Source organism: Bemisia tabaci, chromosome 1 (assembly GCF_918797505.1).
Source record: "Bemisia tabaci chromosome 1, PGI_BMITA_v3".
NCBI lineage: Eukaryota > Metazoa > Arthropoda > Insecta > Hemiptera > Aleyrodidae > Bemisia > Bemisia tabaci.
In genome coordinates, this window is record NC_092793.1 from 86906833 (window position 1) to 86932469 (window position 25637).

A 25637-nucleotide genomic window follows, 5' to 3' on the forward strand; every position below is an offset into this window, starting at 1 on the left:
TTATTGATTGCTCTGATTTAGTTAAGTTGATTAATCTTCACGTTCCTGGTCAGTGGTTCGGTTCTTAGAAGGAGTGGGGCACTCTTCAGCATTTCTCATGATCCGAGCAACTACCGTAACCTCTCCCCTATAGTTAGGTTGAGTGTCCTGGGTAGTCGCTGCTATGATTCATGTGATCAGTTTGATGTCCCAATTTCTCATTTTAAGAGCCAGGCCAGGGACGCTTTATTTGTGTTCAACTATTTCTGTCATCTTGTTTATTTTGTTATTCTCTTTAATTTATGTTGTTTTTATTTTGCATTGTTGTACTTTTGTAATTTTTTTTGTAAGTGGGTACCCCGTTGAAAATAAATAAAATAAAATCAGCCTGGTAGAATGCTAAAACTGAGCGTTACCAGAAATGAAAATTTAGTAGGCCAGAGAGATTATAGTATTGGTAGCATTGTGAATTTGAGGTGCCTGGACCTTGGACATCGGTTACTGGAAGCTATTCATTTATCAAAAAAGCTGATTGAAATTTTCATAACTTCTAATAAGTTTTTGAGTCGCTGAGCAATAGATTAGTTCCTCTCTCAGTCAAACTTTGTCTCCCTAATTTGCAGGTTTCAGAAATTCAAGAAAAATTCAAGACTGAAGCGGAAGGAAGTTCTCGCCTGAGAAAACAAATTTCAGAGCTAACAGTTGCCAAAACAGCCAGCGAGCAACTAGCAAATGAGATGCAAAGTCTCAATACCTCGCTCCAAAACCAAAGAGAAGCCTTGCAACAGGAAGTTGCCTCCTTGCAAGGTCAACTCTCCCAAGAGAAAAGTTCACGGATTCAGGCATCTGATCTGCATAAGGAACTTGAGGGTAAGTCTCAATTTCCTCTGATATCTTTCCAATTATGGCTCTCTGTACATGAATCCATGTCTGTTTAAACAGATGATAGCAAACATCTACCATTTTTAAGGACAACACTTTTCAGAATTTGCAAACCTCTGAGAGTGTTGATATCAAGTTTCAATATTCAAGTTCTCCTCTGGCATTATGTCCCTTTAAGATTTGACTAAAAAACTGCTATATATCGAAAAACAGCGGATGTCAGGATTTCCTGTTCAGTACAATAGTTATGAAAGTAATTAAAACGTGTTGCATGTGGTTTTTTTAGGATTTAGCACCCTCTTAAATGTTTTTCCTGTTTCAGAAGACTTCTATTACAAGTATAATTTGTTCCTTATTTTTTATTTTGAAAGTATGTACCAAATATTTATGGTTTTTCAAAAAATCATTAAAAATATCAACAGTAATCATAATTTTATGAAATTAAGCGAAACCTATTATCATAATGTTAATGTAAAATTTAAAGAAACATTCTCTTGCACACTGCTTTTTTAAGCATGGCCCAAGTTTATGTATCAGTACTCCGTAGTCAAGAGGTACCTATTTCCATTTTATTCATTCCAAGATATCAGGTAAAAATCGTGCATTGACCCTAATGATTCCAATGTCAATTGCAGTTTTTGAAATTCTCTACCTTATAACTGACGGAAGGTAGGGTCACCAAATTTTCCACACACGTGGAACCGTTATCGGAGGTTTCCAAAATGACACTAACTCGATTTTTTAAGAAAATGTGAGGTAGGTTCCTTTTGACTCTAGGGTAGTGGCATGATTGAATAGAGGATCGGCTAAAGAATTTAATATTTGTTCTCTCATAATGGGTAGCCGAAAACCCAATAATTTTGTAATATCAATATCAATTGTTCTAACTCTCTTACATTACCTAAGTTTGTAGGCCATTTTATGCCCAAAAAAAGTTCTATGTAAAAACAGCAGATGTGGTCTTTTTTTAAAGTCACTATCTTTTTGACGTTTGCTTCAAATTTACATTTCTAAAGCTCTTTTTTTAGAGAAGAATTTGCCTCAAAATACATTTCCTGACCTAATCCTATTTGTTCCACGAACATCAAAATGCACAGCTTTGAAAACTTTGAATGCGTTTTTTTCAAAACTTAGAAACTTGACATCAGCTGTTTACACTTACATGGCTTCTTATGTGACCAGGTATGGAGAAAGGGGATTTGAAATAACAGAGGAAAAGTTTGAGATAAGCATAAACTGAATGATCAAAGGTTTTACAAGACTGTATTCACAGTCAGTCGTTAGCCCCTCATCAATTTAAGGTTGGTCAGTTGTAATTGGGAGTCTGATCAACCAGCCTGCTTCAAGGAACTGGCAGCAAAACTGCAACGCAGTTATGTAAGAGCACTAAATGCGGCGGCTCCTTACAAGTTTCCAGAACCATCACCCACAAATTGACTTTTCGAAGGTGTGTTAGAGTTTGAGGTAAAGAAATCGCGACTTTGAGAACAAGACTATCGAATGGTTATTCAAAATTATGTATGTTATAAACGTCGCCAAAGTCAGTGGAATTGGTTCAATAGCTTGCACTAAATCTTGGTTCATTTGGGCTTCATTTTTAGATTAACTGTGTTGTGAGTAATGATTGAGGTGCTAGTGTTATCATCAGACTGCTGGCATTGTTGAGTGTTGATTTACATGGCTGTGGGTAATTACTGGCATTCATAATGAAGGCTTTTATGTCTCTAAATCCTCTGCCAGATGTATTCGAATCTCCATATTGTAAAAAGGCTTGGGTATAACATAGACAAGAGGCAAATTTGTGCGAGTGGCCTCCGTTTACTTCTGAGCCAAATTCCTCGAAACCACAACTGACAAAGAAAATGGAGTTGTATTTTGTTCGGAGGCAACACTCGCAACATGTTGGGAAAACAAGCAACAATCGCATTTTGTTTGAAATTGTTTTGTGTTGTGGGGGGTATCTCCGCGCGCAAAATGTGGGAACCCCTACAGTAACATTGTTGTACAACAACTGCAACGTGCTCAGAGGTAAATTGTCTTTATGTGGTTGCCCAAGACAACGCTGTTTTCTAACCTAAAATTGGAATTCGTTTTTTCATTGGTTGTTCAGAATCACGCAAAAGAAACAAGAAAAAATACAGAAACAATTTGGTGTCTCGAACAAAATACGACTTTGCATGCCAGTAGGTAAGAACTAGACTCGGCGGTTTGATGACTGGTGACCAACGTTTTTATTTGTTGTACTTCAGGAGGTTGGTCAAGAATTTTGGATGTACTTTTCATTGCTGCCCTTAAAAACCATTTGTCGTTGATACACACTGGAACAAGTCAACGAGAGGATTCGGACATAATTTGGAAACTTTAAAAGCTCACATCTCTATCAATGAGAAATTTAGAGGTTTTAAAGTTGTTTCATTGTTTTTCCTTAATGGCGCACCCTGTAATATGTATGTCAGGAGGAAATAAACTTCAGAAATTGCAGTTTTTAATAAAAAATCTTGTGTCCAAACTCTCTCAATGTTTGCTTAATTGTGCGTTGCCCAATAGGAATTTCCTTCTGTCGTAATTTAGGTGAGCAGCTTGTCAAAAATAATCCATCTTGTTAATAATCCAGCTTGTTATTAATCCATTGCAAACTGCCTGAGCTGAACACTCTCCCCCCTCAGTCTTGTACTGGTGCGCTTTAGAGTTCTAAAAATTTATTTTTGACTCTAATTTTAATTTTTGGTATTTCTTGGCTTTGTTTCCCCGCGAAATGGTGTGGACCCAGCACCATTTCTCCACCTTGTTACATACAGTTTCGGGCCACTTCTTAGTGTTTAATTTTTTCACTTGTCAAAAACTTGAACCTAAATCTCTTGTGAAAATTCGAAGAAATGTATCTAGGAATTTATAAAATAGCCTTGTGTATCAGGATCCTTGAGCACACAGGAGTTGCAACTGTATTAAAAGTGAGCAGACAAAATTAAATCTCATCAAGAGTTAGGAATTGAAACATATTTATCATTAATATTTTTTATTTATTGCAGAGCGATTGATAAAACTTCATGGAGATTTAGACCGAGGAGAGCTGAGAGAAAGCAAATTAGCAGAAGACAACAGACAGATGAACGAAAAAATATCATTTCTGGAGAAAGAGTGTGTCTCTCTGCGCTCTGAGTTGAAGGCATCCCAGAATAGATATCAACAAGAAGTAAGAGCACATGAAGAAACAGAGAAGAGCCGACTGGTCAGTAAAGAAGAGGCAAATCTTGAAGTTGTTAAAGGTAACGCTGCTTTGATTATCCTATGACCTTTCCTGAACATCAGCCACGAATTCTTGATAAATTTTGTGTCAATAATACAATTTCATCTAGTCTTCAAAGCGCCAGCTTTCTCTCGTCTCATAAATTTAACCTTTGGCTGCGAAATTCTTGTCTGTCTTTTTTGGAAAATGAAAGTTTGTTATACACCTGTAATTAAAGTTTCACTAGTATTTTTTGTTTCACTTGAACGAAGAAAACTTCAAATTTAACCAAAGGTTAAAAGTTCTTAAGTACTTGTATCATCAGTAAAATTCACGATTGGAGGATAACTCTTAAACAAACATGGTGCGCTTGAAATAACATTTAATCAAGTTTGATTAAGAATAAACGAATCAAGTCAGAAGGTCACAATTTGTACCTAAGATGACTCCTGATTATTTGGTGGCAAATTTTAAACACCGTCTCAGGAGCTCCTGTAGAAAGAATGGCATTTTTGTGGTTTTCAGGGGTAAAATAGCAAAATGGGCTGATCGATGACAACTCTAACCCCTCTTTCCTAGCCCCTGTCCTTGACTGACTTGAACTTTTAGTATGTTTTTTCTGGTATAAGGCTCTGAAAAGTATGAGGTTGGACTTACTTAACACCCTCATGCCTATGGAAGTTTTTCTGTCCATGTTTTTTTTTTTTTTTTTTGATTGATTTGAAAGCAGGGAGAAAACCGAGTTCCGGCAACTCTGTCCATGTTGTAAAGGAGGGGTGGCGATTTGGGCCATTTCCGGCCCCACCTAATCTGGGACTTTTTTTGCTGTGATTCGTTACGTATAAGTGTCAAGAGAAAGCATGCCAAGTTTCAGGCCGATCGGCCCAATATTCGGGGGGCAGGGGCCCCCCGAATTTTTAAGCGCAAAATCGGTTTTAATTTTGTAGCGCCGTCAATTTCGCTCGTATACAGATGAAAATTGGGTGTCAGGGGTAAAATTTTCCGTTCTTTCCATTTCCGCCGTCAAAATTGACACTGGGGCAAAATTAAGGGGGATTTTGGGGGGTTTTTCGCGTTTTTCCGTGTTTTTTACCAATTTTCTGCGGTTTTCATGCTTTAAGCCAGAGATTTTGAGCCAAACGACCACAGATTTGATTTCTACGCAAAAAATTACATAGGAACACAATGACCAACTAACACTCAACAGCGGATTTCTCTAGGAAAAACTGACCCATAAGTATGTGTTCACTCAGAAATTTTGAAAATAGCCATGTTTCGGGTACAGCCCAAGCTTGTAGCACTACCATATTCACATATGATACGCTCTAGGTCGACCCTGTTGATATTATCGGGAACTTGAAATGCTACCTGCTTGGGCAGAGGGTCGAATTCTCCTCAGAAACGAATAAAAAAGGCGATAATATTACGTTTCACGTGAATTGTTGCGAGCGGAATGTTATTATATCGGCAACTTTCACCTCCAACTTATGTAATTTTTTGCGTGCTTTCCATTTCTGCCATGAAAATTGGCATCAAAGCAATTTTAAACGGGTTTTTTGGGGTTTTTTATCATTTTTTAATCATTTTTTACCAGTTTTTTCCGGTCTTTTGCGGTTTTCATGTTTGAAACCTCACCAAATGAGCCAAACGACCACAAATTTTAATTTTTCTTAAAATACGTTTACTATCACATCCATAAAATACGTCACGGATGAATCGTATAGCAGAAGAAATGTGTAAAATCCTTATCTCTCATTCTGAATCCTCGTCAGACCATAAGTAAGCAGCATCCTCTAGGCAGTCTCCATAAGAGGATGACAATCTTCGGGGCTCTTTTTCTTGATGTCGGTAAAAACCAAGAAACCACAGAACTGATATGCCACATGAGGTTTCAAACACGAAAACCGCAAAAGACCGGAAAAAACTGGTAAAAAATGATAAAAAACCCCAAAAAACCCGTTTAAAATTGCTTTGATGCCAAATTTCATGGCAGAAATGGAAAGCACGCAAAAAATTACATAAGTTGGAGGTGAAAGTTGCCGATATAATAACATTCCGCTCGCAACAATTCACGTGAAACGTAATTTTATCGCCTTTTTTATTCGTTTCTGAGGAGAATTCGACCCTCCGCCCAAGCGGGTAGCATTTCAAGTTCCGATAATATCAACAGGGTCGACCTAGAGCGTATCATATGTGAATATGGTAGTGCTACAAGCTTGGGCTGTACCCGAAACATGGCTATTTTCAAAATTTCTGAGTGAACACATACTTATGGGTCAGTTTTTCCTAGAGAAATCCGCTGTTGAGTGTTAGTTGGTCATTGTGTTCCTATGTAATTTTTTGCGTAGAAATCAAATCTGTGGTCGTTTGGCTCAAAATCTCTGACTTAAAGCAAGAAAACCGCAGAAAATTGGTAAAAAACACGGAAAAACGCGAAAAACCCCCCAAAATCCCCCTTAATTTTGCCCCAGTGTCAATTTTGACGGCGGAAATGGAAAGAACGGAAAATTTTACCTTTGACACCCAATTTTCATCTGTATACGAGCGAAATTGACGGCGCTACAAAATTAAAACCGATTTTGCGCTAAAAATTCGGGGGGCCCCTGCCCCCCGAATATTGGGCCGATCGGCCTGAAACTTGGCATGCTTTCTCTTGACACATATACGTAACGAATCACAGCAAAAAAAGTCCCGGATTAGGTGGGGCCGGAAATGGCCCAAATCGCCACCCCTCCTTTGCAGACATCAAAATATTGAATGCAAAGAAAAATCGAAGGTAACAAGGTGGGATCTCTTCCATAATTACTTTTACTAGAAACGTATAGTCTGAAAGTTCTAGCAGAGATGCGTCCAGCTAATGTAATTGAAAAGAATGAATTAAGCAGTGAGTGAGAAAAAAACAAAAGGTTTGTGTTGGAAAGTTCTTAAATCCATTCCATGAATATGAAGTTTAATTCGAGAACTTGCCCCCCCCCCCCCCCCCCCGAAACATGATCATTGTTACCACCACTGTGGAACTGTCATTTAAAATGTTCCCTCAAATGTTGCTCCAAAATTTGAAAAATACAAGCAATCAATATACTCTTCAATGAAAAAACTTGAGGAGTTTAGAGAATTTTTCCTCTGTTCTTAGTAAAGTGCATAACTAGGGTCAGGGAGACTTAATTAAGAAAATACCCACGCATTCAAGAAAAAAATGTAATACGTTTATAAACAAGAATTGGAAGCTGTTAAAAGGAAAAATTCAGAACTTAGTTGAAGAACTGGTTCCTCTTTTCTTTTTTTTTTTTTTGTCTCTCCCCCATGCCTCAATGCAAACTGGACACTTCTATTAATTTCCATAATCAGAGTAATATTAACTGTAACTGTTACTGAATAATAGCTGAAACAAAGCTACAAAAACTGGTCGGCCAGTTTGGGACTTACTGCAACGAATTGACCGTTTACGGTATTTTCACTCGTCTGAAATCTTGCATCATTTCTTGCAATTCATAAATCATTACAATTTTGTAATATTTTTGAATGTACCAGGTCAAATCAAGTGAAAAATCCTATGTCCAGTTTTTTCTTGCACTTGTACCTCCATGTGACTTTCTTTACATGCATCAGTTCTGGTTTTTGTTTTAATTTCTACTGAGTAATGATTTTCGATGGATTTGAACAGCTCTCTAACTTCAAGGTTTCAAAAACTCATGTACAACTAAAGCTTTCAGCGTCCAATATCCTTTTTTCTTTTTCTAGATCACTTAGTTTCAACTGGAGGAAGAATCCGAAAACAAATACTTTTTATTTTCTACAATCTATCAATATATTAGTTAACTTTTGAACCTTCTTTTAACTGACGGCTTCAGAGTTTCCACGTTTTTTTCAGTTTCCTCAGAATTGAAAGAAAAAATTGGTTTTGACGTTTGTCAGAGCACATGTAATCAGCTCTTAAACTTTCTTATCTTTTTGGAGGATGGTTGTTACAGTGCTTATGGTTGAAAGAATCAGCATTAGTCACAATAGATTTTGCCTTTTTTAGTGTATTTTCCGAAGAAAATACACTATCGCATTCTCCCATGATGTCGGACCCAGACCGGAGACCTTTTGGAGAGCACCGATCATGGGTCGTAGATCACGAAAATATATGCCATTCAAATTCATGTGTACATATATGTATGTATTGTATATACAAAGTGTTTCAGACCACCCGTACCAGGCCTTTTCCTCGGTTGGTTTAGGTCGTACGAAGTCGGAGACCGCGAGGTTGAATAGGGAATTGACCCCAAGGAATCCGAATTTCGTGGTCCCGAAACCCCCCCACCCCCCCTTGGGGGGTAAAAGGGGGGTCACGATGCTAAAAGTCACGGTTCCCGACCGAATTGCGGATAGATCGCATCAGAATTGAAAAGCACGGAAAATTTCACGTGAAATTGACCCCTAAAAATCCAAAATCGGACCATTCAAGGCCCAAAAATGACCCCCTAAAGAGGGGGACAGTACCCCCCTCCGTAATTTCTCTTTGGTCTCAAAATTGACGTAAATTCTCCAGAAAAAGACGGTTTCCCAGGTAATCGACCCCGAGAAATCCAAATTTTATGGTCCCGAAGCTCCTCTAGCTCCCCTTGGGGGGTAAACGGGGGGGGGGCCCAATTTTAAAAATCGGGACTCCTTTCCGAATCGCAAATTGATTGCATCCAAATTGAGGAGCAGAACACATTTACATCTTAAGTGACTCCTAAGAGTTCTAATAGACCCCCTGAACGGCAGAAAGTAACTCCCTGAGGAGGGGGGCCTCGCCCCGCCAAAAATTTCTCAGGATTCCTCTTTGGTCGCAAAATTGACGTCGATTCTCCAGAAAAAGACGGTTTCCTATGTAATCTACCCCGAGGACTCTAAATTTCATGTTCCCTGAGCTCCTCGGGGTCGATTACATAGGAAACCGTCTTTTTCTGGAGAATCGACGTCAATTTTGCCACCATTCAGGAATCTTGAGAAATTTTATGCGGGGGCGAAGCCCCCCTCCTCAGGGAGTTACTTTCTGCCGTTCAGGGGGTCTATTAGAACTCTTAGGAGTCACTTAAGATGTAAATGTGTTCTGCTCCTCAATTTGGATGCAATCAATTTGCGATTCGGAAAGGAGCCCCGATTTTTAAAATTGGGCCCCCCGTTTACCCCCCAAGGGGAGCTAGAGGAGCTTCGGGACCATAAAATTTGGATTTCTCGGGGTCGATTGCCTGGGAAGCCGTCTTTTTCTGGAGAATTTACGTCAATTTTGAGATCAAAGAGAAATTATGGAGGGGGGTACTGGCCCCCTCTTTAGGGGGTCATTTTTGGGCCTTGGATGGTCCGATTTTGGATTTTTAGGGGTCAATTTCACGTGAAATTTTCCGTGCTTTTCAATTCTGATGCGATCTATCCGCAATTCGGTCGGGAACCGTGAATTTTAGCATCGTGACCCCCCTTTTACTCCCCAAGGGGGGTGGGGGGTTTCGAGACCACGAAATTCGGATTCCTCGGGGTCAATTCCCTATTCAACCCCGCGGTCTCCGACTTCGTGCGACCTAAACCAACCGAGAAAAAGGCCTGGTACGGGTGGTCTGAAACACCCTGTATGTATGTATATATGTATGTATGTATATATGTATGTATGTATGTATGTATTCCCGCCTTTTTAAGATTTTTCGATTTTTGAGTAGTTATATCTTCCTTACGTTGAAAGATATTTAAACCAATTTTTTTGCATTTAGGAGAGACTCATTAGAACTACTATTCTGCAAAAAAAATTGAAATTTGAGGCAATAGATTTTGAGGGGTGGGGCTCGAAAGTGGGGGGAGGTCAAATCTTGTCCACTCGATAACTCAAGCAAAAATGAATATTTTGAGCTGAAATTTTTATGGGTGGTAGTTCTCCCATAGGACTGGTTTGCTATTGAATTTGAGCTAAATCGACCGAGCTATTTAAAAATGGCGAGCTTTGAAAGTTTGAGGCGAGGGGTGCGCGGCATGAGGGGAGCCGGCCGGAGCAGGGCCGCACAGTGGGTCAGGGGGAGGAAGTTTTTGGATTAAATTTCGTCGCACAGTGGGTCAGGGGGAGGAAGTTTTTGGACAAAATTTTCGTCGCACAGTGGGTCAGGGGAGGAAGTTTTTGGACAAAATTTTCGTCGCTCAGTGGTTCATGGGAAGGAAGATTTTGGACAAACTGCGCATCGCACAGAGGGTTAGGTGAAGAAAGTTTTTGGACGAACTGTGCGTCGCACAGCGGCCTAAGGAAAGGAAATATCTGGAAAAAGACTATCCATTACACAATGACTTACAGACGTACGATATTATGACTACAAAAATCCCACTTAAGGAAATACACTTCCTTCCCATGGTGGATACGCGGGAAACTTAAAAAGAAGAAAAACTAGATGTCTAGACGACCTCAAAAAGACGTGTGCCAAGCGCGCTTCCTGGGGGGCTTGGGGGGGGGGGCGAAGCCCCCCCAAAAACCGGCGCGGAGCGAAGCGGAGCGAAGCGGAGCGCCGGTTTTTTTTTTTTTTGAAGTGTTCATTTGGCGGTATGGTAGATACTGTCGTGTAAAACGTTATTCGGCGGTACGGTACCGTCAAATAAAACATTATTCAGCTGCACCGTATCCTTTCTTGAAAATTTTCTGAATACCGCTAAGGTGCCTTTACCGGGTGACTTTTTACCACTAACTGAAAAATTGCCTATCGCTCAGGTGCCTTTATCGGATGAGCGAGCGAACGCCATCGACAGCGATCTATTAGTATTATCTAGCTGGGACCTTAGGGATTAGAGTCTCAAATCCTTGGGGAATGCAAAAGGTAACCTCGTGGCCGAGGCTGAGGGACTGAGAAAAACTTGAAAATTTCAAAACTTACGTTTTAAGAAAATATTGAGATGTAGAGGTAGACTGAAGCGTACCAACCGACGTGTTCAAAAGAGATAATTTGATTATAAAACCAATCAGTCTTCGATATAGTATCAACATTTTCTCGCAGTCCTTCAGCCTCAACCACGAGGTGACCTTTTGCCTCCTCCAAAGATTTAAGACTCCTTTCTCAAAGGTCGCAGACCCCCGCGGGAGCCGGTCTTCGCCAGGCACCGCGGTCGAGAATCGGCCGGGCGGCGCCTTCGGGCGCTCGTGCCCGGTCGGCGGAATAGATATTGCCAAAGATCACCGAAGATGGCGTTTGCTTGCACTTTAGTGGTAGGAAATTACCTGATAAGCGGTTGAAAAATTATTTGGTGAAGGCACCTTAGCGGTCGGAAATTTTCTGGTTTGCAGTTAAAAAGTCATCCAAGCACCTTAGCAGTAGGAAGTTTTCCGGTTAGCGGTCAAAAAGTCATCACGATAAGTCACCTAAGAGATACTTAGAAAATTTTCTCGTCAGGATACGGTACCGCTGAAGAACATTTTATTTGACGGTACCGTACCGCCGAATAACGCCAATCTTTTTTTTTGTGTGGGTGGGGGGAGGGAAAGATCTGAAAAGGAAACAAATCCCAATTTGTTACACAGATTAGAAACGAAGAAACACAAATCCTGTGGTCTATTTAGACTGAAATTTCATGCGTGAAAATTCTCTTTCACAGAGTCGATGTAAAATCCAACCAACTAACTTAAAAGAACAGACCTCATCTGTTCTATAAATATTGGCTCCCTTTTTATTGGCACTACCCATTTCAGCTCTGTCAGTTACTTCTGAGTATGTCCTTTTCAGTGCTGCTTTTTGCTGGTTATAAAAAATGCTTTGACCCATTGTTGAAAGGTTTTTTGGGAACAAGTAAATATGAAGATAATATTTAGGTTATTACCATTTTTCTAATAATTATTCGTTCTCTCCTTATTGCTTCAGTTCGAATGGACTGCATTTTTCGAGGTATATATCATGTTTTTTTCTCCCTATCTCTCTTTCATAATTCATTCATTTTTAATGTATCTAATGCCGAATGGAGATGTTGCATGTGTGAGGAATTTGCGATTTGACTGTTGATTCTTGTGTAAAAGTTTGCAAGAAACACGATGGTGCTACTGGTTTTCTCTGAAATCAACTCCCATGCTCAAAAAAAGCTCTCAAGTTGAGGCCAAAATGGAGGGGATATCCCACCTTATCCTGAGAGTCCATGTCTACATCAAGACAAACTCTTAATGCTGAGATAGGGAGCAAATACATTAGCAGGGTTGCCGTGTTTTCAGTTTTGGAGTCCCCAAATAAAGTGGCAGCCCTGTCAATGTATTTGCTCCCTATCTTTGCATGGAGAGTTTGTCGTGATGTAGAGGTGAACTCTCAGGATAGCATGGGATATCCCCTCCATTTTGGTCTCAACTTGAGATCTTTTTATGAGCTTGGGAGTTGATTTCAGAGAAAGCCAGTAGCACCATCGTGTTTCTCGCGCACTTTTACTTAACAATCAACGGTCAAATCGCAAATTCCTCACACATGCAACATCTCCATTACGGTGCCAAGGACAAAAATATCGTCCGTTTCGGGGTATTTCTAACCGTTCACCCACAAACATGCGGAGAGGGCGTTTAAGCGATGCAGGGCACGGATCGTCGCGTTGCGTCCACCCGGTGCCCGCTTTGACTGTTCGGGGCCGGCCGGTCGGTCCAGGGAAACCCGACGCAACGCGCGGCGGCAAGGTGCCGGCACCGGTCGGTGTCTGTGGAGCCGTAAACTCACTGGCAAACCCCGTCTTCGGGAAATTTCAGCTATGGGGAATCTAATTTAGATAAGACGAGTGATAATCCGCGACCTTTGGAGTAGCAGTGCTGACCCACTGTGATCAGTTTTCGCTAAAGTTTCTTATCGTTACAATCTCGCTCAAGACTGTGACTCGAAGTGAAGTGACTTTTATCTCGATCTTTCTGTTACTTCAAAACAGCTCTTTTCAGTGCTTCATTCTTGCTGATGGAATGGCGAAGAAAACGCCTAATAGTTCGTCGCGTCTGATTTTCGGCTCATCTGCATAATGAGGAGAAACTATTTGACCAAAAAACGTTTGTCAAAATTGAAGCAATGGACTGCGATTGCCACCTTTTCCTCTTCTTTAACCGATCCGTTTCTTCAAAATTAATTCCTTTATTTAATGTGGTTTGGGGCCCTCTTTGGTCCAATCTAAAAAGCTCTCTCCTTCCCTGGAACTTTATTAGTTTTAGAGCATTTACAGCTGTCCATGTTTTTACACCTACACGGGCTAATATCAAAAAGTTCGTTCACCACTCTCTTAAAGTCTTCAATTTTTTTCACCTTCGGTTAACATTTATCCGGCTCATTGAAGCACTTAACAACTTTTACGTATTTTGCTCGAAATTGAAGTAGCTTTAATTTTGCGTAACTTTGCGAATGAGTCGGGATTGATGCTCGGCACCGAATTTCACGCACACGCTCTTTTTCCACAATGTGACTAACTACTTAACGCTCCGTTGGATCAAGTCCACCGTTTTTCGACCATAATACTTCATGAGTGTAAAAATAATGTTTCGTAACTTCCGCATAGGTTGATAAAACAGTTCCTCTTAATTTTGCAGACGAGCCGAAAATCGGATGCAACGAACTATTGCGCGTCTTCTTCGCAATTTCATTCGCGATAATGGAGCACTGAAAAGAGCTGTTTTGGAGTAACAGAAAGATCGAGATACAAGTCATTCACTTTGAGTCACAGTCCGCAGCAAGATCGTAACACTAAGAAACTTGAGCGAAAATTGATCACAGTGGGTCAGCACTACCACTCCAAAAGTCGCGGATGGTCTCTCGCCTGATCTATTTGATTATTAGATTCCCCATAGCTGAAATTTCCCGAACACGGGATTAGCCAGTGAGATTATGACTGCAAAGACACCGACCGGTGCCGGCTCCTTGCCGCCGCTTTGCCGCCGGGTCCACTTTGTTATAGACAGGAGGCTAGAGGGAGAGATAGTTTGGTGGAAGGGGATAGGAACCCTCTAAAATATAAGCCATGAGCTGTCCCCAATAATGCATACCTTCCCGGCGAACCCGCGTTTGTGCGCGATGGCTTATCCGATTTCGCTCAGTGGCTTAGGTGCGTACAAAGTATTTCAGAATCCACACATACTGTACGTAAGAGTCTTTCTCAACTTTCTGACCTTTTCTCTTTCTGGCACACTCTCCCTTATCTTTGCATCCGTCTTTACATTTTCTGTACTAACACGTTAAAATGTGGCTCTGCAAGTACGTCCTTACACTTCATGGTGGACTATTAAAGGGGTATTAAAAAAATAATCACAGAAAAGTAGCCTCTTTTAAGAAATATAGAGTTTGCTGTCTTTAAATATTTATGATGAAACATTCAATACCGCAGAGCAAAGAATTTATTAAAACCAGTGAAGACCAAAAGCAATGGAGCTCATAAGAGGAATCACTAAAGAAAAACTATGCAGAAATACACAGAATAAATTCACGAAAGTATGAAAGCCAAGGCAGTAATTACAAAGCTTTATATAACATATACTGCTTTCTAGAAAGAAGAAAGTTGGGAAAGTCTCTTCTCCGTATTATTTTTGGATTCTGAGAGAGATACTATGAGCGTACCTACGCCTCTGAGTGAAATCAGACAAGCTTACGCGCGCAACCGCGGGTCCACCAAGAAGAGAATGCAATATTGGGGACTGATGGAAGGACTTATATTTTAAGGGGCTCCTGGCCCCTTCCCCCAAACCCTCTCTCCTTCTAGGCTCCTATCTCCCTTTCCTTACCAAAGTGGACCTGGAGTGCGACCCGCAAGCATGCTCATCGATTCGAGCTCATTTGCAGAGCATTTTTTGTCGTGGTGGGGGAGGGGGTTCTGGAGTGTTTCTTTGGGGGAGGGGGGCTTCAAAACTTCGTCGTACACTCCTCCCACTCTGAAACATCAAAAACCAAATGTGGTTTGCCGAGGGAATGCTCTCTTTATGCGAATGGGATATCTGCTCCAAAATCAGCAATTTTCAGCCGATTCAGGGCTAAAGATCTACTAATCGATATTACTTTCCAGGAGCTCGACCCAGTATCAATCCCTGATCAATTGAATTCAATATCAACTCACATCCAATTTTAAGGTTCCGAAGGAAAATCTGATGTAACAGGTTTTTTCATTTAACTTTGGTTCAAATGAACCATGCCCCGGGAGTCCCCTCCAGAGCGCCAAGAGAGCTGGTCGAGGATATTGTCTTTGACAGAGACTGGCCTGTCAAGGTCGCGTGGAGTTCTGAGAAGGAAGGCTGCAATGTAGTTTCTAAGGTTTCATCACATTTTAACATTTGGAACTACACTAGAGTGTCTCTGTAACCACCCCTATGGAATGTGAATCCCACACATGATCCGATTTTATACTTCTGATCTTTATTTACGCCACATATTCTGTTCTACTTGATTTTTTAAAATTATCACAAAATTTTGCCCAACTCCTTTAGCTCTAAAATTAGAACTCCCCATATCCATTCTGAAGGGAACGCAGATAACGGAGCCTTAAGGTCAATGAAATTGAGCTTTGCTGGGATTTCCTGGAGATTGTTCCTGTCATTCAGTCTATGTACAGGGTTATCCAAATGTCACCTACCACCCCTGTAACTTTTTTCCTAAAAGAGATAAAAGTTTGAAACTTTGGGGATGTTCCTAGGTCTAAAGTAGCTACTTTTTGTTCCGCCCAAAATATTTTTTTGGGGGGGGGAGGCGCCTCCCCTAAGGGGGCGAAGCCCAATATTTTTTCAAATGGTAACCCCCCCTTCCTTTGTGATGCCTCATTAAAAAGATAATGTAAAGAAAGAAAAAAATTGGGCGTAAACCGCAGGTCAAAATGTTGATTTTTCACAAACTAGTGGCCGGTCAAAGTTAAAACCCGTAGTAACGTCGTAGCGAACCCATCAGTAAACGCTCGTGCTACCAAGTTCCCGCTATCTATCCACCGCCGTGTTGAACTTCTTCATAATTTGAAGAATACGACATAAACAGACTTACCATATTTCTGCCAGTTTTAACTTTGCCCGGCCACTAGTTTGTGAAAAATCAACATTTTGACCTGCGGTTTGTGCCAAATTTTTTCTTTATTTATATTATCTTTCAAATGAGGCATCACAAGGAAAGGGGGGTTGCCATTTGAAAAAATGTTGGGCCTCGCCCCCCCCAAAAAAAATTTTGGGCGGAACTAATAATTGCTACTTTAGACCTAGGAACATCTCCAAAGTTTCAAACTTCTATCTCTATTAGGAAAAAAAGTTACAGGTATGGTAGGTGACTTTCGGATAACCCTGTAGATTGCCAAGTGTGTAACACATATGAGCTGCTAGTGGGAACCATAAAATTACGTGTTGTTTTTATATAAAAGAGTAGTCTTGATTGGCAGTTCACATGTCGAGAAGCTGATTTGGAGTTTTTGGCTTTATACCCCATAAGTCTCCCCTTTTTAAGACTAGTACGGGTCCGTTGATAGTATATTTTAAAGCGGTAGTGCATTTGATATGCAAAAGAGCTTGATTCAAAGCACTCCATTTTCTGCTCCTCCCCTGCCCCTTTGAATTACTTGAAATTTAAGAGTAAGAGTATGAGTACCAAGAAAACTCGATTTAAGATATCTTTTTCTGTAACTGCATACTTCATAACTATGTGGGCTGATTTTTGATATTGATAGACAAAGCGATGGACAAAGAAGGCACCAGGAAATTGGAGCGATCCTATTGGTTGAAATGACTGGTTGTCCTAGACTGCAGGAGAAAATGATTGACTAACCATAGGGTTTCTCCAGGGTTGCCGTTAATCAGTCCATTTCTTGCCTCATTTGTCCATATTGCAACCATTAGCTTTCACCAGTAGGATGCCTCCATTTTCTCCTTGTCCTCATTATCCATCACTTTGTCTCTCAACTTTACTGATCAGCCTGCCGCTGCAGTACGGACTCTAACATGTATTACTTTTTGGCTCAGTACACTTATTTTATGATCAAAATCCATACATCTGGGGCTGCTTGGCTTCGATGATTCCTGCTACCTTTTTTATTGCGTTTCCTAACCTAACCTAACCTAACGTTCGTGTTAATTTTATTGATTTTTTGTGAAAAATAATTTCAACAATTCTTCATTGTCGCTCCTAGCTCTGCAAGCTAAATTGAATGAAGAAAAAAGTGCAAGGCAAAAGTCTGATCTTACGTGTCAGGAGAAGGAACGTCAAATGTCAATGTTATCAGTTGACTATCGCCAAATTCAACAACGATTGCAAAAACTAGAGGGAGAGCATCGTCAAGAAGTAGATAAGGTTTGTACCTTTATCCTGTTCTTTTGTTGTCGTGTATTTTCCTTGTTTTCTTTCCTTCTATGATTTATTTTGCATTTTATTCATTTACTTTCTATTCAGTTATTTATTAGTTTAGCCCTTTTTTTCTTCCAGAAAGCCACAGTGATCTGTGGGCAAAGGGTAGATAAGAGTTTAGGTATACCTGGCATACTTAATGGTTGTAAAATTTGGATCTCTCAGGGTTTCCAGTGGTCTGGAAGACCTCTGTCTTAATCGACCTGTTCTAAATCTTGGAGGTCAGAAAAATAAATATGTGTGAAAATTTCAATTCGAAATCGGATTATGGTTGTTTCTGAAATTTTCTTACAATTAGAACAGAAAAAGAAGAAGATTACAAATCGATGCTTGAGTCTTTTTGATAATGAATGGAAATATTTAAATATTTTTTCCTATCTATAGTCAAATTCATATTGTTTCAATGTGTAATGTGCATAGCAGTTTTCATTTACACTTGCCTTAAATAAAATACGATAACTTACTTACTCATGATAACATTCTTAGCAATTGCTTACAAGTGGAAAAAATCGCTAAAAACTCAAATACAGAGACATGTTTGTCTTGAAAGAACAAATAGTTGCCTCCTCATTCTTAAAAATTCGGGATAACTGCATGATGGACTGAAAACGAATTAATTCTTGATAAGCGAGTACTATATTACGCTCTAGTGCTTGAGTCTTTTTGAGAATGACCTGACTTTGCAGATGTTTTTAGGGCTTTAAAATCGGTTTTCAGCTTGTCTCTTTGGAACAAGATATATTTATACCTGAGCTTTACGGAAGCACCGAAAACTTAATTTGTTATTTTTTGGTGCCCAAGTCCTTTTTGAGAAAGACCGTGTCGATCGTTAGAATATCATCTTATCCGATTTTCACCGTACATAGGTTAGGAGGCTAGATGTAACATAGAGAGGAAAAGTGGTATGAGGGTGCTTTTTTTTAACTTGTCATTTAGATAGCTTCGAAATGCAAATGCAGGTTCTACCCACCTTTGACCACTGGATGTGCTTGAAAAAGAGTGAAACCGTTTGCGGTTTGTTGGTGGCACCTTGGCGAAGCATTTCTAATGCATGTTGCATCTATTGAAGCTGAATGAATACTCTCCCCCTGAGCTTTCTTGTGAAATGCTCTGAGTTTTTTCTTCTAGTTTTTAGAATTTTATTTCTTAGATTTTGCCCCAGAATTGTACAGACCCAGCCTTGTTCTGTCATCTTGATACTCAACAGTACTCAGGTCACGATTCTAATGGATTTTTTTTCTATGCTCTCCTATCATTACTTTTTTTAGAGCAAAACATTACAGGTTCAAGTAGAACAAGAGCAGATGAAAAAATCCAGTCTGCAGTCCGAGTTAGGCTTTCAAACATCAGAAGTAGCGCACTTGAAAGCAAGAGAGGCTCAACTCACTGTAGAAGTGATGGGCTTGAGGGAAAGCAAGCGTATCATCGATGAAGAACTTCACAAACTCAAAACCCAGCATTCAGTGGACAACCTTCAAATGAAAGAACTTCAAGACCAATTTGAAGCAGAGAACTTTTTCTCGGTAAATTATTTCTCATCAATTTCCGTAACAGATGTTCCATGGGACAAGCCCTCCACTAAAGTGAATTGTTGATTTTATCCTGGCACTGTCAAATTCTTTTTATTACCTCCGAAAATGTTACCATTCATTATAAGCGTTTTGATGAACAAACAATGTTTTAAAGACAAACTGAAGACAGTCTCATCAGTTTGGGAACAAAATTATAAACTTAACGCTGATCACTTAAGTACAAAACACCCTAGTTGGACGTTCGCTTTACTTTCTTTGTAATCTCATAGGATTCCCAGATAGAATCTGGACTGCCACTGCAATGGATCTCTTGCAAACTTTTGCCAGAGCAAAAATAAGACGTGTCTTTTCTGAAAAATGGGTCAAACATTACCATGAGCGCATCGTGCGCATGAGCGTTAAGTCTGAAATTCACTCCCAACTTAGAAATCTTGGCAAGATTTGAGTGCATTTTTGAGCCTTCCGCTTCAAAAAAGATACTACGGCAAATATATAATTGAATACAGCGGAGTCACCCTCTCCAAGTGATTTTCGGACTACAACTTATCATAATCACAATGATGTCAGCTGGCTGTTACTTTATGTCGTAATATATGATAAAAATCATTATCAGTTACTTATTGAAGGTCAAAAAAGTATCGAAATTTATGCTACTAAAAGATTTCGAATAGTTTAGTTCGTTCCTCTTACCAAACTTCATTTGTTTCCTTCACATTTGCGCGGTTGCGACGACTGTGCTGTTGCCCAACCTACATCATGGCGGTGGTCATTAGATAACGTGCAGAGTTGTCAAGCCAAGGTATTTTCTCTGTTTTAAAGTATGTCTTTGCCTTGTATCCCCTTAGAAGCAGGAAGCTCAAAAATGCGCACATTCTTGACACATTCTTGAGCAGATTGCTAAGTAGGGAGTAAATTTCAGACTTTTCTGATCAGCCTATTAAGATTTTTAAGCCACTTTCTATAAGAAACGAATCATACAGGGTTATTCAAAAGTTACGCACCACTGGCCATAACTTTAGTTCTAATTATGATATCGATTTGCAGTTTGTGACGTCCTTCCTCATATCGAGGGGGAAACTTTTTGAGGTACTTTTCAGTTCTTCACCCCCCCAGGGGAGGGGGGGCGGGGGGCAACTCAAAAATTTCAAATGGCAACCCCCATCATGTGATACATCGTTAGAAAGAGCATGAAAAAAGAAAATTTTTGGCGCAAACCGGAAGTCGATCTGACCCCCTGTCAAAAGTTAGGGGGGTCCAAAGGTTATTTAGGGGGTCCGTACCTTCATTTTTAGAGTAGCTTCGGCGGCTCTTGGACATACCGTTTCTCTTTTCAAAGAGTCCTCGAATACTCCAAGTCTGATACCGAAGTCTTCATATTGCCCCCGGGCCACCAAAGCCCCCCCGTAGGGGGGGATGGGCCTGTTACAATGAAACATTGCATTAAAATGCGAAAAGTCACAGAAGAGCTTCAAACTTAGCATCAAATCCGAGTGGAACTTCTTGCCGATGTTAACGCAAACGCAGCCTGCGACTTTAAAGTGAGTTTCAAAACTCTTAGCCCCCTGCCCCCCTCATTTTTGGTTGCAGAGCGGGTAAAAACCGGGAAATTCACTACAAATAATGCCCAAAACTAATGTCCAACTTAAGGAGGACCCTTGAAACGTTGCGATCAGTCGGAGAATTGGAATACAAGGACTGCCACCCCCTTAAAGTACGGAAACATCCAAAACACCCCCGCTGCCCCCCTCATTTTTCGTTGCGGAGCGGGTAAAAACCGGGAAAATCGCCAGAAATGATGCCCGAAACCACTGTAGAACTTGACGAGAACCCTTGAAACGTTGCGCTCAGTCGGAGAACTGCAACACAGGAACTGCCGCCCACTTTAAGGACGGAAACATCCATAAAACCCCCGCTGCCCCCCTCTTTTTTCGTTGCAGAGCTGGTAAGAACCGGTTCATCATTTCTGGCGATTTTCCCGGTTTTTACCCGCTCTGCAACGAAAAATGAGGGGGCAGCGGGGGTTTTTATGGATGTTTCCGTCCTTAAAGTGGGCGGCAGTCCCTATATTTCAATGCTCCGCCTGGTCGCGACGTTTCAAGGGTCCTCGTCTTGTTGGACAGTGGTTTCGGGCATCATTTCTGGCGATTTTCCCGGTTTTCACCCGCTCCGCAACGAAAAATGAGGGGGGCAGCGGGGGTGTTTTGGATGTTTCCGTACTTTAAGGGGGTGGCAGTCCTTGTATTCCAATGCTCCGACTGGTCGCAACGTTTCAAGGGTCCTCCTCAAGTTGGACATTAGTTTTGGGCATTATTTGTAGTGAATTTCCCGGTTTTTACCCGCTCTGCAACCAAAAATGAGGGGGGCAGGGGGCTAAGAGTTTTGAAAACTCACTTTAAAGTCGCAGGCTGCGTTTGCGTTAACATCGGCAAGAAGTTCCACTCGGATTTGATGCTAAGTTTGAAGCTCTTCTGTGACTTTTCGCATTTTAATGCAATGTTTCATTGTAACAGGCCCATCCCCCCCTACGGGGGGGCTGTGGTGGCCCGGGGGCAATATGAAGACTTCGGTATCAGACTTGGAGTATTCGAGGACTCTTTGAAAAGAGAAACGGTATGTCCAAGAGCCGCCGAAGCTACCCTAAAAAATGAAGGTACGGACCCCCTAAATAACCTTTGGACCCCCCTAACTTTTGACAGGGGGGTCAGATCGACTTCCGGTTTGCGCCAAAAATTTTCTTTTTTCATGCTCTTTCTAACGATGTATCACATGATGGGGGTTGCCATTTGAAATTTTTGAGTTGCCCCCCGCCCCCCCTCCCCCTGGGGGGGTGAAGAACTGAAAAGTACCTCAAAAAGTTTCCCCCTCGATATGAGGAAGGACGCCACAAACCGCAAATCGATATCATAATTAGAACTAAAGTTATGGCCAGTGGTGCGTAACTTTTGAATAACCCTGTATCTTTGCTCCAGCAAAAGTTCGGAATCTTCCCATTCAAAAGCCACGTAACCTCTTGACTTGATCCTAATTGAAAGGAGACTTTATCAGAAATCTATTGAGACTTGAATCAGCTTACTTGAACAAAAATTGGGCAAGTTTTGGCAGTTCAAATGAGAGATGCATGGTTTTAGCTAGTATAAAACTGCTCATGGTTTTTTACAACAATTTATTCTCACTGGAACGTTTTCTTAGCCGTTTTTAGGTCTCTAACTAAGGGCCCCAATGTATCAATACTTCATGTTCACACATACTGTCCAAATCATGAATTTTCCTTGAATGGATTTTCAGTTTTTTCAGGTCTCTCTGTATCTAGTTTGTTTATTTCAGAAATTGTACAGATCTCATGCTCAGGAACAGTTTTTTTTATGTCTTTCTGTTTTTACTTTGTTTCTCCTAGAAATTGTACAAGACTCAAGCTCAAGAACTGAGAGAAGAATTAGATGAGAAAAATAAAGCTATTGCTGAGTTAGAAGAAGAAAGAAGCTCCATCACCCACCAGCTGCAGATAGCATTGGCAAGAGCAGACAGCGAAGCTCTGGCCCGATCTATCGCGGAAGAAACAGTAGCAGATCTTGAGAAAGAAAAAACTATTAAAGAATTGGAACTCAAGGATCTACTAGCTAAACACAGAGTTGATATCTCGTCCAAAGATAACTGTCTCTCATCGATCAAAGAAAAAGAACTAGAATTGAAGAGAACTGTTGAGCAACTCATGAAAGAAAAAGAAGAGTTAAGTATTCAAATTAACAAGATGCATGAAGATTCACAGCTCATCAAAGGTGATGAATTAGAAAAGTTGCACAAGCAGCTGAAAACAGAGCAACTATTGAAGGCACAGGCTGTCAACAAACTGGCTGAAATTATGAACCGTAAGGGAATGAGCACAACAAGTAATAAGATCAAAGTTTCGACTTCAGTTCTGAAAAAGAAAGAAAAAGAGTGTCGCAAGCTCCAACAAGAACTTACACAAGAGCGAGAAAAATACAATCAGATGGTTGACAAGTTGACGAAGGACTTACAAGAACTGCAGGTTCAGTTCGCAGAAGAAAATTCAAGTAAGTTAAGACTTCAGATGGAATTAGACTCCAAAGAGTCTGAAATAGAGCAACTTCAAGGAAGATTAGCTACACTAGGTGGTGAGACAGCTTCACTCAGCAGCGCTGATAATGAAAATGATGAAGTGTACATGCAAGATAGTCGACTGGAAGGCTGGTTGTCAGTACCCAACAAACAGAACATTAAAAGGCACGGCTGGAAGAAGCAGTATGTTGTTGTCTCCTCCAAAAAGATCATTTTTTATAATTCTGAAAATGATAAACAAAACACTGATCCAGTCCTCATTCTTGATCTCAGCAAAGTTTTTCATGTGCGCTCTGTCACGCAAGGTGATGTCATCCGTGCAGATGCGAAAGACATTCCTCGTATATTTCAGGTAAGACTTTCTGTGACAAGCCATTGTTTCACACTCCTACTTGCATCAAATGTTTTATAATGAATCAGTGAAGTCCATTTTTAAAATGTATCATTTGAAAGTATGAGGTGAAGTTACCTGGTGCTTGATATATTATGATTATTGAACCTGCGAGAAAAGTATTCTTACTAGTGCAAGTTAGGGTGGGGCATGTAGGGTCATTTGCAACTCAAGTTACGAATATTGCCAATATGTAAAAAATGACAAGGAATGAGATTCATGACATACACCAACTTTTATATACACCTATGCATATGAACGTTATGCCCTGTCAGCGAAGTGGCCAGTCCATGAAATCCGTGGATGGGCAGCCAGTTGGCGAACTGGCCGGCTTAGACACTCTCATTCCGCCATCGGGCCGACCGCGATTTTCAACAGGTGGCTAATTTGAAAATAATCTCAGTTTCAACCAATTTGAACGAATATTTTAATCTTTAATCTTTTTCTCCAATTTCTTGATTCTGACACCTCTCAAATATTGAGTAGTCTGACTGATCTCCTTCCACAATTTCTCGATCTTTTTTTCGAGTCTCAGTTGCTAGGCAGGTTTCTTCTGTCTTTTTGAACATCGCTCACTGCAACCTTAATTTCTGGCCATTTAAAACTGTGACAGTGCAGGCACAAGCGTAGATGACCAAGTGGATTTCTTCGAGATCCGCCTCCCCTGAGATGAGTTCACTGATGATTTTATTATGAATAATATTTATGCGATCTTTACACATCTTATTCATCCTAAGTTTTGGAACTGCTGGCATTAGATTTGGATTACTCCCTCTTCATTTTCCTCTGAAGAATCCAATCTTTTCAAGAGTTTCCAGTTCCATCCCGTCTTCAAAACGTGGTACTCTTTCCGCTGAATCAACAAACCTTTGAACTGGATATGCTGTAGGGGAGACCACCCCATCTCCAGCATGAATAGAGCAATCATCAACTGGTCATCTGTACTTGCACGTTCCATATAATTGTGACATCTTAAGACTCCGCGACAGATTCTGGCTTGTGTTCAAACCATTTTTCGACTAATTTGATGTTGTAGTGTCTGCATAAATTCCAGTGTAGATGGTTTGCCACGGCATCATGTCGCTCAATCTATTCTTTCTTAAAATCTCTCGAAAAAAAGCGCATCGCCCAGGGAAATTCCGGACCCTGATATCTTTCTTTTTTCGAGAGACAACGAGGCTCACAGGCTTTGACTTCCACCCCCCCCCCCCCGAAGCGCCCTCCTCCCCCCCAAAAATTTTTTTGGGGATGTATTTTTTTGGGAGTATGAGTAATCAATAGACAAAGTTTGAAGAAATTCCAGAGGGGGGGGGAGGGGCGGGTATTCATCATTCATTTTTTAAACAACTGTATTAAAAAATGTTGACAGAACTTATCTCGAAAGTGTGTGAATATATTTAAACTCAACCCTAAAATGCATAGAGATGTTTAAATGCATCAAACAATTGTGTGTTAGTGTCCAGATGAGGTTAGAACCCATCGATGATCCTGCGAGGTTGCCAGTTGGCAATGGAATTTTAAACTCTGTACGGTTTCATACTTAGTACACTGTCTAATATATATTACGAACACAGGCTGATTATTCAAATGATGTGTTTTTCACTAAACTGTGACGGAATGGAGCAATGCCATTGGTCAGCTTTGTCAAAATAAGGACCAGGAATCAACTAGTGAGCCTGTTAACAAGCAAAATAATCGACTAGGTGTCAGCTTACAACCTGCAAAGAGGTACCTTTAGCCAGCAGATAATTTGGCCTGGCAAGGGGCCTTTGAACAATTTCCCAGTCGTTGGTTCGACACAGGCTACTAATGACCTAGCTCTATTCCGTCCTGGTCTAGTGACATGCACATCATTTCAATCATCAGCCTGCGTTCTTGATAAGTATCTGACAATCGAGGTGGAACAAAACCTAAGAGAAATCAAATTACATTAGCAACTGGCAACATCGCCAGGTCATCGATGGATCCTAACCTCCTCTGGACACAGTTACAGAATTTGTCCTCACATATTTTCATTTTCTCTACATAATTTAAAGTCGATTTCATTTTCACATTTTCAAGATAAATTCTGTCAAAATGTTTGTTGCACAGTTTTTCTCTTATGCTGCGACAGTCACTCAAATTCATTTTTAATTACTTTACATATGTTGTGTATTTCATATATTATGCCATTTTTTATACGATGGCAACATTCGAAACTTTAGTTACAAATGGCCCCGCATAGTGAGGGTTTGATTCACTTACCCGCGGATCTA

The 25637-nt window shown here is 40.6% G+C and overlaps 1 protein-coding gene across 1 annotated transcript in view; it reads left to right on the plus strand.

Annotated features, from left to right (window-relative positions):
- Rok (Rho kinase) overlaps positions 1 to 25637 on the plus strand; it is a 112000-nt gene that overhangs the window by 73443 nt on the left and 12920 nt on the right. The window contains exons 15-20 of the mRNA XM_072306539.1: positions 603 to 849; positions 3891 to 4127; positions 11938 to 11961; positions 17168 to 17328; positions 18651 to 18905; positions 22309 to 23343. Coding sequence (XP_072162640.1) covers positions 603 to 849; positions 3891 to 4127; positions 11938 to 11961; positions 17168 to 17328; positions 18651 to 18905; positions 22309 to 23343 — 1959 coding nt within the window. The remainder of the gene's footprint in view (positions 1 to 602; positions 850 to 3890; positions 4128 to 11937; positions 11962 to 17167; positions 17329 to 18650; positions 18906 to 22308; positions 23344 to 25637) is intronic.